Here is a 15,790-nt window from a genome sequence, read left to right on the forward strand (position 1 = left end):
AAAGAATTTGGCGGAAGAGCAACTCGAAGGCAGACAAAAATTGCTCAAAAACATAAAGTTGCTCCTCAAGGGCAGAGGCTTCACATTTCCCAGGGCCGCTCTCTTCCGCGTCTCCATTCTCCTGGCTGGCATCCTGCCCTTCGAATCTCTGCCTTCCTCTCCCTGCCTCCACAGGCAGTCCAGGAGCGGCCCACACGCCCAGCCTTCGTCGCTTCCCGCGTTCGGGTCCCGGTACCCGCCGACAGGTCCCACCCCACCCCATCCCCGGCCTCGCCCGCGCCTGCGCACAGCCTCTTCTCGCGCGAAGGCGCGGCCATCTCCCCGGACCTACCCCAGCGCCCGCCGCCGGGATGGGAGGTCTGCGGTTAGCCAGCCCCAGCTCTTTCCGTGGGGCGGCAGCTGTCCTCTGCGTGTCCGGACTCCTCCCACCCTACACGCCTGCGGGCTCACTCCTGGCGATCGGGCCCATAAGGGCACCCGCCAGGCCCCCAAACAGTTACCTCAGGCTACTGAACTGAACTGAACCGGGCAGAAGGAAGGTCCTTGGAGGCTGGGACGCGGGCGAGCCGGCGGCGAAGCCCCTCCCCTTAGGGCTGGCTTCCTGCCTCCGCATTGGCCCGCGCGCCCGTCAGTCTCACCCCCTTCAAGGGGCCGCGGCAGCGGTTCTCCCCGGTCCGTCTCCTCACTGCGCGGGTGTACTGGCTGCCTCGGCTCGAGTCCAGCAGAGCCGGCTGGTCGGAGCCTGAGCTGGCGCCGGCTCCCTCCGGGAAGCCTCGGGAAGGGGAGGGCCGCACTCGGCCCGAGCTGAGCATCGTCTGGGTGGCCTGCGGGGCCGCGGCCTCTCCGCCGGCAGCACCACCTGTCGCGGGGCGAGAAGCGGGGTAAGGGTTTCGCGCGGCCGCGGGCCCCCGGGGCCGGGAGTTCCGGGATGCGAGCGGGCGCCGGCCTCCTCAGCCCGGCGGGCGGAGCCGCGCGTTCGGCCCGCGAGGACCCGCTGGGCGGATGGGAGGGCGGGGTGAAGGGAAAGGAGCTCGCCGAGCCCGGGCTGAGAGCGCGGGGAGCGGCGACACCCTCTCTGACCGTGGACACCTCTTCCCTTGCGCACGGTTTAGGAACGCGACTTAACCGAGCGAGATTCGCTGGTCCAGGGCGCCCCCCTTCCCCCGGAGAAAGGCCCGGTGGCCTCCGTAGCGCGAGCATCTTTTCTACCTTTTATTCCTGCTCCCCTTAAAGACCGATTTTGTGGCTCTGTATCCCTTTGTCAAATAGTTCTCATTTTCTGCAGGGATGGATTAATGGCAGGAGTTAGACTGTGTGTGTGTGTGTGTGTGTGTGTGTGTGTGTGTGTGTGTGTGTGTGTGTGTGGATCGTTTCCTCGCTTTAAAGGAAGTTTGTCGCAGGCTAGAAAGTTCCGAGATTGGAGCGATTCTGGCCATGTGAAGTGACATCTGTGGACTAGCATTGGCAGGTGTTTCTTTGGCGCAGGTGGTATTCCGTTTTTGCTTGTGTGATGTTACACAGTGAGGTCCTGGATTTGACTTTCTTGGTTCCGAAGATAATTCTAGAAAATGTCCTTTGCCGTTTGGTGAGAAGAAGCTTAATCCAAACAACGAATCTCGACAGAAGTGCTTCCTTACAGAACACGTTCTCTCATATCTGTTTATCTTCTTAATGTTTATGGCAATCACTTCAAAACAAAACAGTTGATAGCACTGTAATTTTAGTGTTGCAGTCGGTAACAATGGAAGCACGTATTAATGTGGCACCCCACTCCAGTGCTCTCGCCTGGAAAATCCTATGGACGGAGGAGCCTGGTAGGCTGCGGTCCACGGGGTAGCTAAGAGTCGGACACGACTGAGCGGCTTCACTTTCACTTTTCACTTTCATGCACTGGAGAAGCAAGTGGCAACCCACTCCAGTGTTCTTGCCTGGAGAATCCCAGGGACGGGGGAGCCTGGTGGGCTGCCGTCTGTGGGGTGGCACAGAGTCGGACACGCCTGAAGCGACTTAGCAGCAGCAGCAGCGACCGGAGCGCTGTTTCCTGCAAGAATTACCTCAAAATAATGCCCTGAGGTGGTTATTCTTTATTATCTCCGGTTTAGAAAGGAAGGGAAGCTGGTGGCTCAATGGTAAAGAAGCTACCTGGCGATGCAGGACCGCAGGAGACACAGGTGCCATCTCTGGGTCCAGAAGATTCCCTGGAGGAGGAAATGGTAACCCACTCCAGTATTCCTTCTTGGAGAATCCCATGGACAGAGGAGCCTGGTGGACTCTTGTCCATGGGGTCACAAAGAGTCTGACGAGACTGAACATGAATGCATTACAAAGGAAAATTAGGAAGGTTAAGTAACTTGCCCAAGATCCCAGGTTTTAAGTGGCAAAGCCTGGATTCAAACTCAGGCAGTCGAACTTAATATCTTCAGCCTCCTCTTAACCTTGTAAGCTCCTTAAACATTGTTCATGTTGTAAAGCTAATTGCAGTATTGTGCTCCTAAGTTTTGATCTTTAGTTGCCAAGCTTTCTGGATATTAAAGAAGAAACAGTTGTTTCCTTGCCCCTCCCCATACACACACACACTGTAGTAGTTACACAAATGCTAGGTAAATATATATTGTGTAACTACTATAACAGTTAAGTTACATATTATATTACATGGTTTGCAGAAATAAAGGGAAAAAAGTTTAGCAATTTTCTTCTAGTAGTGGACCTTTAAATAGTCAACTTTGAGCACTGCTTTGTAACCTATATCTGATTCTTTTATGGTAGCAATAAAGACTTGAAAGTTAAGCATAGAGGGAAGAAATGTTGATATATCTTTACCATATGTTAGAGAAAATGTTGGGCTATGCTTTTGTAGAAGTTTTGCATTTTCTTGAGAATTAAAACTTCTTCCTCAATGATAGTGGTTTAGTTGATAAGTCGTGTTTGACTCTTGCAACCCTATGGATTGTAGCTTGCCAGGCTCCTTGGTCCTTGGGATTTCTCAAGCAAGAATACTGGAGTGGGTTGCCGTTTCCTTCTCCAGGACATCTTCCCAACCCAGGGATTAAACACGGGTCTCCTACATTGCAGGTGTATTCTCTACCACCTGAGCCACCAAGGAAGCCCAATAGTTATTCTTGCTCAATGCTGCTGCTGCTACTGCTAAGTCTCTTCAGTCATGTCTGACTCTGTGCGACCCCATGGACTGAAGCCGACCAGGCTCCTCCGCCCATGGGATTTTCCAGGCAAGAGTACTGGAGTGGGTTGCCATTGCCTTATCCGATTCTTGCTCAATAGTTACTCCTAAAAAAGAATTGCTTACAGGTTTCACTTTTATAAGGTGTTTATGTATAATGTTTTTGTCTTTCAATATATTTGTTATGAAAACACTTTAAAATTCATAAAGGAAATACCCATTTACCACTTGAGAATATCTTTTGTAAATTAACTCTTACTATGAAGCTGTTTGTGCATAAATTTTATTTAATTTCATATAAAAAAGTAAGCTATTTTTAAACTGCATTACATTTTATATTAAACTAAAATTATAATCTGTTTTGGTGAATTTCAGGCCAACTCAACAACCATATTTTAAAACATTGCTGTTGCTAAGTCACTTCAGTCGTGTCCAACTCTTTGTGACCCCATAGACGGCAGCCCACCAGGCTCCCCCGTCCCTGGGATTCTCCAGTCAGGAACACTGGGGGGGGGGGTTGCCATGTCCTTCTCCAATGCATGAAAGTGAAAAGTGAAAGGGAAGTTGCTCAGCCGTGTCTGACTCTTAGTGACCCCACGGACCGCAGCCTACCAGGCTCCTCCATTCATGGGATTTTCCAGGCAAGAGTACTAGAGTGGGGTGCCATCACCTTCTCCCATTTTTAAACATAAATAACACTAAAATGTGTAGTTGTTTACTAAGGATCAATATTGGAGAAAATTCACACTAAATATCAAAGTTACTCCACATTTGATTTAATGAAATGGTAATCATTTTATTAAAAGCTATTTGAAAGTAACCATTTTAATTATTATACCTGCCTATGACACCTGCCCTGATTAGTATATACAAATTTTTCAAGTTATGAAGAATATATTGATTAGGTAGATATTGTTTAGGATAACATTTGATATTTGCCTGGATCTGTATGCCATCCAAATTCTCATTCTTGACCTAATGATTTCATTTGAAATAATTGAAATAAATGTTAGCCATGATTATCCTCATAGCCTCATGTTTTTAAAGTTATATAGGGGTTCTTTTTTTTAGACAAATTTTTATTGAAATATCGTTAATATATAAACTTCATAGCTTCTTAAAATGGATTTCACTTTGGAAGATGATTCAGAAACAGCCTTTTAGAAGGCACCTTCTGACCTCCTTAGTTTATTACTACTAATAACAATAATACTTAAATAACAGAGAGCACTTAGAGGGCACTGTGATAAGCATCTTACATGGATTATGTAATTTTAATCTTAAAATGGCCCTACTTAATAGGTCCTGTTGTTTATCATCCCTATTTGACTGATGAGATAACTGCTACTCGAGATTGAGACTTAACTGTGACCTAGTCAGGATCATGGAGCTAGTAATGTCTCAGGGGCAAAGCTAGAATTTAAGTACCGTGGTTTGATCGTAGAGAGCTTACTTTCGACCACTCTGCCAGATTGCCTGGATGTGGATCTTGTTGAATGAACCAAGTGAAGTAGTCAAGCTCTTTGTGATGATGGTAAAGCTCTAAGGGGTTGATGCTACCGCTGCTGCCGTTTAGTCATTCAGTCGTAGCTGACTCTCTTCGACACCACGGACTGTAGCCTGCCAGGCTCCTCTGTCCATGGAATTCTCCAGGCAAGAATACTGGAATGGGTTGCCATTCCCTTCTCCAGGGGATCTTCCTGACCCAGGGATCAAACTTGGGTCTCCTGCACTGCAGTCAGATTCTTTACAGTCTGAGCCACCTGGGAAGCCTTGAGGACTTGATGCTATATTTCAATATCATGGTAACTGCACACAGCTGCTTAATAGGTTCCCTTCCCTTCCCTATTTTGTTGATGAGAAAAGTGAGACCTTCAAGTTAGAGGTTCCCAGACTTTTGGACTTCCTCAGCAAGTTAAAAAAAAAAAGTAGTGTGTGTGTGTTGGTGGGCAATTGGGATCAGATGTAAGATCCCCAACTTTTAATTCCATCGATGTTATGGACCTTTTTTAGAACTACTACAATCTACCATCCCCATCGTTGTTTTGTTTTTTTTTTTTAACCACCAAAAAGGGAGGAAGATAATTATAACGTGAAAACAGACAATAAATTTAGTGTCATGAAAAACTATATTGTCCTAGTTTTTCTCATTTGGTTATAGGTCAGTGAAAAATGTGTTCCAGACTGATGCCAATTCAGAGACCATTTGAGAATGCTTGGGTGACACAGTGATTCCAGATTGGTAATTAGCTGAGTCCAGATTCAGACTGACTGCTGAGCTTATGCTCACTGCACCTGGTCGTGAGGAGGAGAGAGGGTATGCTCAGTTGTGTCCACCTCTTTGCAACCGCATGGGCTGTACCCGCCCAGGCTCCTCTGTCCATGAAATTTTCCCGGTAAGAATACTGGAGCAGGTTGCCATTTCCTACTTAAGGGGATCTTCCTGACCCAGGGTCTCCAGCCTTGTCAAGTGAATTCTTGACCACTGCACCATGACTTCTCTCCGACTGAGGTCTCCATTTCATTGAACTTCTGCTTTCTACCCCGAGCTGGGGAGCTGGGGAGAGGAATCTTGAGCAGTCAGTGACCTAGCAGTTTCAGTCCCAGTTGGGTTTAGAAATACTACCCAGAGTGTGAACTCACGGCCGACCCCCAACCCCCTGCAAGGCAAGGTGAATGACACACCAGAGGAAGAAACCACAGGCATACCTCAACATCCAGGAAACTCTCGAGTAGTAAGCAGCTTGATTTTTCATATTTCTTCAAAATGGGAAGCCCCACCTTCTTTTGTTTCCTGTTTTTGCTTAACTCATTTTTACAGTTCTTTCACCCTATCTTATAATATGAGGAGTTCCCCTTTTTATCTTGTTGCCTCCAGCTGGTATTAAGCCTACTGTCTGTCTCTCTGTCTCCTTAGTCCTTGGTTCTATTTTTGGCAGAAATGGGATTTTCTCCTTAAATTGTTTTTTGATTGATGCCTACTTGTTTTAAAGACATTATTAAAGTTACTTTTATTTTTTGTTTTACTCTCTGTCACTTAGTAATAAAGTAATAATTTGAGTGCTATGACGCCACTCTGTAAGTCTTTAATACTTTTCTGCATCTGTTCTCTCGTTTGATCATTACAGTTATCTATGAGGTAGATTTGACAGGTAGTCTTTGTTTTACAGAATAAATTCAGTATTTGATGGAAGCAAATTTATAGCCAGGAACTGAAGATAGAAGACTTTATGTCGGAATGTTGATCTCCAGTCCTGAAGGGAAACTGTTGTTTCTTCCTGCTCGCAGGCGCAGCTCTTTTGGCCACCAAGTGTGTTTTTCCCCACGCCCAGTTCTCCCCTTCTAGGCGGACACTGCCTGGGTGTGCTTCAGCTGTTCTCCCCTTCTAGGCGGACACTGCCTGGGTGTGCTTCAGCTGTTCTCCCCTTCTAGGCGGACACTGCCTGGGTGTGCTTCAGCTGTTCTCCCCTTCTAGGCGGACACTGCCTGGGTGTGCTTCAGCTGTTCTCCCCTTCTAGGCGGACACTGCCTGGGTGTGCTTCAGCTGTTCTCCCCTTCTAGGCGGACACTGCCTGGGTGTGCTTCAGCTGTTCTCCCCTTCTAGGCGGACACTGCCTGGGTGTGCTTCAGCTGTTCTCCCCTTCTAGGCGGACACTGCCTGGGTGTGCTTCAGCTGTTCTCCCCTTCTAGGCGGACACTGCCTGGGTGTGCTTCAGCTGTTCTCCCCTTCTAGGCGGACACTGCCTGGGTGTGCTTCAGCTGTTCTCCCCTTCTAGGCGGACACTGCCTGGGTGTGCTTCAGCTGTTCTCCCCTTCTAGGCGGACACTGCCTGGGTGTGCTTCAGCTGTTCTCCCCTTCTAGGCGGACACTGCCTGGGTGTGCTTCAGCTGTTCTCCCCTTCTAGGCGGACACTGCCTGGGTGTGCTTCAGCTGTTCTCCCCTTCTAGGCGGACACTGCCTGGGTGTGCTTCAGCTGTTCTCCCCTTCTAGGCGGACACTGCCTGGGTGTGCTTCAGCTGTTCTCCCCTTCTAGGCGGACATTGCCTGGGTTTGCTTCAGCTGAATTCTGACACTCTCTACCTGGAGATAGCTTCCAAGCCCACAAGTTAAGGACTCACTTCAGAAAGATTGCCCTCACTTCAGATGCCAATCAAAAGTCCCAGGTTTTGACTCATACTTCTGACCAACTGGCTGTAGATCAGGGCTTCCCACACCCCCCTCCTCGGGTTAGATAGTCTACTCTCCTGGCTCACAGAACTCAGAGAGACACTTATTTGCAATTACTGGTGTATTATAAAGGGATACATCATAGGAACAGATGGATGGAAAAGATACATAGGTCTGGGGATTGCTTTGCGGCTGGATTCAGGAGGGCATGGTGCTTCTTTGTCCTCTGGGCTTGTCAACCCCCGACACCTAGATGTGTTCACCAAGCTGAATGCTCATCACCTATCCTTGTTCAAAAGTCTTTATGGATCTTTATCTCTATTGGTCCCACCCCTTTTCCCTAGGGACCTGGAGTGGTACTGCAAAGTTTCCACTCTAATAATTACTTGATCTTTCTGGTGATCAGCTCTGCTCTGAGGTTATGCAGTGGGCTCATCCTAAGTGAGTTCAGTAGCATAAACTCATGTATGGTCAAAAGGGTCTCCCTATGAATAGCAAAAGATACTTCTGTCACTCAAAATTTCAGTGACCCTTAGGAGCTCTGTGCCAAGAACGGGACCAAGACCAAATATATTTTATTATACTTGTGGTATGACAAAATGTTGCTTTTTTTTTTTCAGATAGTCTTTGAGTTTAAAAAGTTTTTCGAACTCTATTTTAGATTTGCCTACATTATCACTAGACTACAATACTAATACAGTCTTTTGGTACCAAAGTTTTAATTGTGATAAATAATGCTTTCTCCCCTGGAAGACCCATTGAAACATGAACAGCACTACAGTTTCAATTTCTGTCTTTTCAAAGTTTATTTTGAAATAATTTGAAAGACTTGGTTGTATACATTATATTTCATTATACTTCATTAATTCTTCACTGTGTATTTTTAGAACAGGAATACCTCTAAATATGGTTATCGAACTCAGAAAGTTTTAAATTATACAATACTTATAAAGTTATAGTAGATATTCCAGTTATGCCAGTTATCCCCAGTCATGTCTTTGACAGCATTTTTTGGGATCAGATTTTGCATTTAGGTGTCTTGTCTTTTTAGTCCTCTTTGAATTGCAGTTGTTACTTAGTGTTTTTCATGACATGAACATTTTTGAAGAAAACTCGTCAGTGATTTTATGGTATGTCTCTCGTGATTTTTTAAATTATCGTTATTGAAATATATTTGACATAGAACACTGTGAAAGTTTAAGAGGTACAACATATTAATCTGATACATTTATATATTGTAATTATTGCCATTGTACTGATAATTAGCACCTCTGCATGTTACATAATTATAATTTATTTTCAGTGATTGGAATAATTAAGCTCTAGTCTCTTTGCAAGTTTGATTGTAATACAGTATTGTTGCCTCTGTTCACCAGGCATTAGATCTCTAGGACTTCTCTCTTACGACTCTTGTTGGAAGAGTCCGACGTCTGTACCTTTAAACAACATCTGTCCTGTCCCTTACCCTCATTCCCATCTCTCATGATTCTTGATCATTTAGATTGCTTGTTTCTGCAGCCATATTTAGATGCCACATTTATATAAAATATCCAGAATAGGCAGACTCGATACAGAAGGCAGATTGGTGGTTGCAGGCACTGGGGTAGTGGGGCACACCGCTTAACGGGTGTGGTGTTTCCTTCTGGGATGATAAAAATGTTTAGGAACTAGATAGAGGTGGTTGTGCAACTTCTAAATCCCTCTGAATTGTTCATTTGATGTGATGTGAATTTCTGCTCCATAAAAATCAACTTAAAATCCTAATGTAGATGATTTTGCTGCACCCCCATATACAGCCTGGATTTCTCCACAAGGAGAAATTCCATTAAAAGCTGTTGCATGAAGGTTTCCCTGGTGGCTCAGTGATAAAGAATCTGCCTGCCAATACAAGAGACACAGGTTTGATCCCTAGTCTGGGAAGATCCCACACGCTGCAGGGCAGCTCAGCCCATATGCCATAACTATCGAGCCTGTGCTGTAGAGCCCAGGAGCCGGAAGTGCTGAAGCCCGAACCCTCTAGAGCCTGTGATTTGCAACAGGAGAAACTGCCGCAGAGAGAAAGAAGCCCATGCACTGCACCTGGAGGGTAGCCCCCGCCCGCCGTAGCCAGAGAGAAGCCTGCGCAGCGGTGAAGACCAGCACAGCAAAAGAAATAAAATCATGTTAAAAAGCTGCTGTATGATAATTGCGATGGTTTGTGATAATTAGAGACATGAGCATTGTAAATTGGTTTTTAGTGGAAGAATTGATACACAGAAGAATCTATTATATATTCTCATCAGTAAATATTTAAGATTTAATGTCTTATGTAGTTTTCCATTTTGAAAAATTCCCATAATGTTTGTGATGAATGTGAAAGGACAAAAACATGTTTTCTAGCCAATTTGCATCATTTTAAAATAGTAATAGGTTTTCTAAAAACAAAAAAACATTTTAGTACATTGATTGTAAATATTGACTTTATTAGTACCTTAAAATTTGAAGTCTAAATTAAGAATTGGATAGTTTCTCTTCCTCTGAATGTATATATTCCAGGCTTTTTTCTATTATTTACTTTTCTACTTTCAACCTAAACTCTCCCACACCTGTTTACATTGAACTTCAGTTCAGTTCAGTCGCTCAGTCGTGTCCGACTCTTTGCGACCCTATGAATCACAGCACGCCAGGCCTCCCTGTCCATCACCAACTCCCCGACCTCACCCAAACTCATGTCCGTCGAGTCGGTGATGCCATTCAGCCATCTCATCCTCCGTCATCCCCTTCTCCTTCTGCCCTCAATCTTTCTTAGCATCAGGGTTTTTTCCAATGAGTCAACTCTTTGCATGAGGTGGCCAAAGTATTGGAGTTTCAGCTTCAGCATCAGTCCTTCCAATGAACACCCAGCACTGATCGCATTTAGAATGGACTGGTTGGATCTTCTTGCAGTCCAAGGGACTCTCAAGAGTCCTCTCCAACACCACAGGTCAAAAGCATCAATTCTTCAGTGCTCAGGTCTCTTTCAGAATTTTCCACAGTTTATTGTGATCCACACAGTCAAAGGCTTTGGCATAGTCAATAACGCAGAAATAGATGTTTTTCTGGAACTCTCTTGCTTTTTCCATGATCCAGTGGATGTTGGCAGTTTGATCTCTGGTTCCTCTGCCTTTTCTAAAACCAGCTTGAACATCTGGAAGTTCACGGTTCATGTATTGCTGAAGCCTGGCTTGGAGAATTTTGAGCATTACTTCACTAGCATGTGAGATGAGTGCAATTGTGCGGTAGTTTGAGCATTCTTTGGCATTGCCCTTCTTTGGAATTGGAATGAAAACTGACCTTTTCCAGTCCTGTGGCCACTGCTGAGTTTTCCAAATTTGCTGGCATATTGAGTGCAGCACTTTCACAGCATCATCTCTCAGGATTTGAAATAGCTCAACTGGAAGTAGTGATGCTTTCTAAGGCCCACTTGCCTTCACATTCCAGGATGTCTGGCTCTAGATGAGTGATCACACTATCATGATTATCTGGATCGTGAAGATCTTTTTTGTACAGTTCTTCTGTGTTTTCTTGCCATCTCTTCTTAATATCTTCTGCTTCTGTTAGGTCCAGACCATTTCTGTCCTTTATCGAGCCCATCTTTCTATGAAATGTTCCCTTGGTAGCTCTAATTTTCTTGAAGAGATCTCTAGTCTTTCCCATTCAGTTGTTTTCCTCTATTCCTTTGCATTGATCACTGAGGAAGGCTTTCTTATCTCTTCTTGCTATTCTTTGGAACTCTGCATTCAGATGCTCATATCTTTCCTTTTCTCCTTTGCTTTTCGCTTCGCTTCTTTTCACAGCTATTTGTAAGCCCTCCTCAGACAGCCATTTTGCTTTTTTGCATTTCTTTTCCGTGGGGATGGTCTTGTTCCCTGAACTTACTTCCATGTAAACATTCGGTGTTTAGATATTTCTTACCCTGCCATACTTGTGTGAATTACAGAAAGGGTAAATATTTGGCTCACTGTAGTAGGTAATGTGTAGACAGTAGCAATGATTATTGTCATCGAAGGACTTCAACTCTTGTCAGAAAAAAATAAATCTTTGCCTTCACACTGTTGCTTACTCTTTTATAATCCCTTCTATCTATAGAAACATAAACGTATTTTGAAAAACTTTTTCATTTGTGGAAAATGAAGCTTTTTAAATCTGCTTTTGAAAAGTTGTCCCTGATATACCTACAGTTCTATAATAGGTTTCTCATTATCTTTATTTGCTTTGTTTTTCCCAGGTGAGAAGAAAGATGCTGTCCAGGTTTAAAATAGTCGCCACTCCTTGTACTCTGGCATGCCGCCATTTGCACACAAAAGAGAAAGGCAAGCCACTTATGCTGAACCCAAGAACCAACAAGGTTAGTAACATTAACAGTATTATACGTTTTCTCTCTTCCTGGTAAAGGTTTGATACATTTTAGACAGATATAGTATGAAAGATTTGTATTGTGTGGCTTTATATTGAACCTGTTTGGAAGTGGGTGGGTTTTTTATTTTCCTTTGTGAACTTTTCTCTTTTCAGGGTTGCTTTATACCTTCCAAATTTCACCCTCTCAATTTCTACCACCCAGAAAGAGTTGGCTTTATTTCCTAGTTCTAGCTTAAAAAAAAAAAAATCCAAGAATAACAGATTGGTCAAGACTTTTGGCCAGATGTAGCATATTTAGATTGACTTCATTTAGTCATTTTATTGCTTTTATAAATAAATGAATAAATGTTCTATAATTTCCTAACCCCGATGGATCATTCATTCTCACTGCACTTGGAGGGCAAGAAATAGAAGAGGCCTTTTCTTTTCCTCCTGCTGTGCTTACCTGCATGATGAAGAGGCTAGTTAAGGGATTTTTATCAATATTGGGTCTGAAGGAAGATAACTCAGGATCAGCTGAAGGGGGTGTAACACAGGAGGGCATTGTTGTGTCCACGAGCAGAAGACAGGTTTGGTAAAACGAGTGGCGATGGGAAACAGAAAAGAGTAGAAAGGCAGCTGAGAGGAAGGTGGTTTCTGCATTCAGGGCATCCGTTTCAGACTATGTCACGTTCACTTACTAACACCAGGCCAGCAAGTTTAAGAATTTTATCAACTTTTATCATAAATGCTCAATACGTAAAACTATTTCTTTAATAATCATTTTGATTTCTCCTGCGCATTATAAATAAAATGGTTCTGAGTGTCCCTTAAATCTAGGGACAGATTTAAGGTAGGAGATAGGCAGTAAAACCTTGTATGGCCAACTCATTTATCTTTAGCAATAGGATAAGCATTTTAAAATGAACTACACAGTTCATTTGGAGAAGGAAATGGCAACCCACTCCAGTGTTCTTGCCTGGAGAAACCCAGGGACGGGGGGTCGCACAGAGTCGGATACAACTGAAGCGACTTAGCAGCACACAGTTCATTTAAAACTACATAAAAACTCAGGGGTTTTAACCCCTTTACATTTCCCAGTCTTAGATAAAATCTTATAAGGAGGAACATGACACACAAAGGATTTAGTGATTTGACTTTTTTTTTTTTTTCATTCTAAAGATTCAACAATTTTATAAGGTCTTTTTCAAAGAACCAACTTTTGGTTTAATTTTTAATTTTTTAGTTACTTTTTCTGTTTTCTATTTATTTTCACTCTAATGTTTATTATCTCCTTCCTTTTTGCTTCAGGTATAGTTTGTTCTCCTCCCCTGCCACCCAGTTTCTTAAAGTGAAAGATTAAATAATTGATTTGAGATCATTCTGCTTCTTTCCGCTACACCTACAGCTACAAATTTCCCTCTTAAAATTATTTTCACTCTATCTTATAAGGTTTGGTGTGTGTGTTTTAATTCATCTTAGTTCAGTTCAGTCTAGTCGCTCAGTCGTGTCCGACTCTCTGCAACCCCATGAATCGCAGCACACCAGGCCTCCCTGTCCATCACCAAGTCCCGGAGTTCACTAAGATTCACATCCATCGAGTCAGTGATGCCATCCAGCCATCTCATCCTCTGTCATCCCCTTCTCCTCCTGCCCCCAATCCCTCCCAGCATCAGAGTCTTTCCCAATGAGTCAACTCTTCGCATGAGGTGGCCAAAGTACTGGAGTTTCAGCTTTAGCATCATTCCTTCCAAAGAAATCCCAGGGCTGACCTCCTTCAGAAAAGATTGGTTGGATCTCCTTCCAGGTATATTCTAATTTGCCTGTGCTTTCTTCTCTGCCCAGTTGGTTTTTTTAGAAGTGTGTTAAGATTCCCCAAATATCCGTTTATTTTTAATTTAATAAAAATAATCTTGCTACATTGTGGTTGGAGATCATGCTTTGGAAGACTTAAAACCTTTTAAATTTATTGAGACTTGTTGTATGGCCTGACAAAGGGTCTGTCCTGGAGAATATTCCTTGTACAGATGAAAAGAATGTGTATTCTGCTTCTGATGATGGAGCATCTGCTGTGTCTAGTTGGTTTATGGTGCTCTTCAAGTCTTCCTTTTCCTTGTTTTTCTGTCTAGTTGTCTTCTCCATTATTGAAACTGAGATATTGACATTTTCAGCTTGTTGGATTATCTTTCTCCCTAATTCTGTCAGTTTTGTGTCATGTATTTTGGCCCTCTTTTGTTGTCTAACGAAGTATGTTTATATACTTAATGGAGTGTATCTTCTTAACTGGAGTGACCCTTTCAGCAAAAGGTCCTCCTCTAGAAATGTTTGTTTCAAAGTCTATCTTCTCTGTTACCAACATGCCTCTTCCAGCTCTGCTTTGGTTACTATTGGCATCCTGAATCTTTTTCCATTCTTTTACTTTACACCTATTTGTATCTTTGAATCAACATGTGTCTCTTGTAGTCAGCATGTAATTGGATCATGTTATTTTATCAGTTCTGCCAGCCCTGTTAATTTTAGAATTTCATCCATCTACATTAATATAATGTCTAGTAGGGTATGATTTATGTCTGCTATTTTGCTATTTGTTTTAAAAGTCTTATGTGGTTTCTGTTCCTCTTTGTCTTCCATTGTTCCCTTCACTTGTGTTAAATATTTTCCATTATACTATTTAAATTCCCTTGTCTTTTACTGCCTATTTCTGAGTTATTTTCTCAGTGGTTTGCCCTGGGGACTACAGTTACCATCTTTATCACAGTCTAGTTCAGTTTGATATGAGTTTAATTAAATAGTTCACCAGAATTTTGCTCCTGTAGAGGTCTGTCTCCTTTTGTGCTGCTTTTTCGTACAAATTATATTTTATACATTGCATGACTGTCAACACAGATTTGTAGTTATTATCTTATGTAATTGTCTTTTAAATTGAGTAAGAGGAAGAAACCTACAAAAAATATATTTATACTGTTTTTTATATTATGTAGTCATCTTATCCATGTTCTTTATTTCTTTGCATGGATTTGAGTTACTATCTAGTGTCTTCCATTTAGACCTGAAGGATTCCCTTCAGTATTTCTTGTGAGACAGGTCTGTTAACAATGGAGTCTCTGTTTTTATTTATCTGGGAATGTCTTAATTTCTTCATTTTTGAAAGATGGTTTTCTAGAATTGGGAAGTTCCTGGTTGTCCGTTGATTTTTCCTTCAGCACTGCCTCTGGCTTCCATGGTTTCTGTTACTCTTTGTGAGAATCCCCTGTATGTGATGAGTCACTTCTCTTCGCTTTCAGATTTCTCCTTTTGTCTTTGGCTTTTGACAGTTTGAATAGGATGTGTCTGGGGTAGAGCTCTTTGTGTTTTTCTTGATTAAAGCTATTGGGCTTCTTGAATGTGTGGATTAATGCTTCTCATAAAATTTGGGAAGTTTTTGGCCATTATTTTTTCAAGTATTCTTTATCCTTTTCTCTCCTCACCTTTGGTACTCCTGTTATGTATATGTTGGCACTCTTGATGGTATCTTTCAGGTCTGTTCATATTTATTCCTTATTTTTCCTTTCTCAGACTGGATTATCTCAGTTGAGCCATGTTTAATGATTTTTTTTTCTTCCGCCACTCAAATCTGCTTGTTGAACCTCTTTAATGAAATTTTTATTTCAGTTGTATATCAATTTGAGAATTTGGTTCCTTTTTATAGCTTCTCTGCTTATCAATATTCTCTGGTTAGTGGGATGTTATTCTCATACTTCCCGTAGTTTGTGAGACAATGGTGTTTTTTAGTTTTTTTTAATATGTTTAGAGTAACTAACTTTTTTCTTTTTTTATTAGTTGAAGTATAATTGATTTACAATATTTCAGGCGTATAGCAAAGTAATTCATGTTATGCATACATATATACACTTTTTCAAACTCTTTTTCCTTATATGTCCCTGTGCTATACAGTATGTCCTTGTTGTTTATCTACTTCATATATAGTAGTGTGTTAATGCCAACTTATCCCTCCCCTAGAACAACTAATTAAAAATCTTAGTCTAGTAAGTACAGTATTTGGACTTCCTTGGGGGCAATTTCAATTAACTGCCCTTTTTTCTTATATA

General features: G+C 42.6%; 1 protein-coding gene across 1 annotated transcript in view; it reads left to right on the forward strand.

Annotated features, from left to right (window-relative positions):
- The first annotated feature begins 297 nt into the window (after positions 1-297).
- Positions 298-15,790, forward strand: part of ME2 (malic enzyme 2) — a 54,032-nt gene continuing 38,539 nt past the window's right edge. The window contains exons 1-2 of the mRNA XM_069568587.1: positions 298-881; positions 11,593-11,712. Of these exons, the coding sequence (XP_069424688.1) occupies positions 11,605-11,712 (108 nt within the window). The 5' untranslated portion in view covers positions 298-881; positions 11,593-11,604. The remainder of the gene's footprint in view (positions 882-11,592; positions 11,713-15,790) is intronic.

This window comes from Ovis canadensis, chromosome 23 (genome assembly GCF_042477335.2).
Source record: "Ovis canadensis isolate MfBH-ARS-UI-01 breed Bighorn chromosome 23, ARS-UI_OviCan_v2, whole genome shotgun sequence".
Classification (NCBI taxonomy): domain Eukaryota; kingdom Metazoa; phylum Chordata; class Mammalia; order Artiodactyla; family Bovidae; genus Ovis; species Ovis canadensis.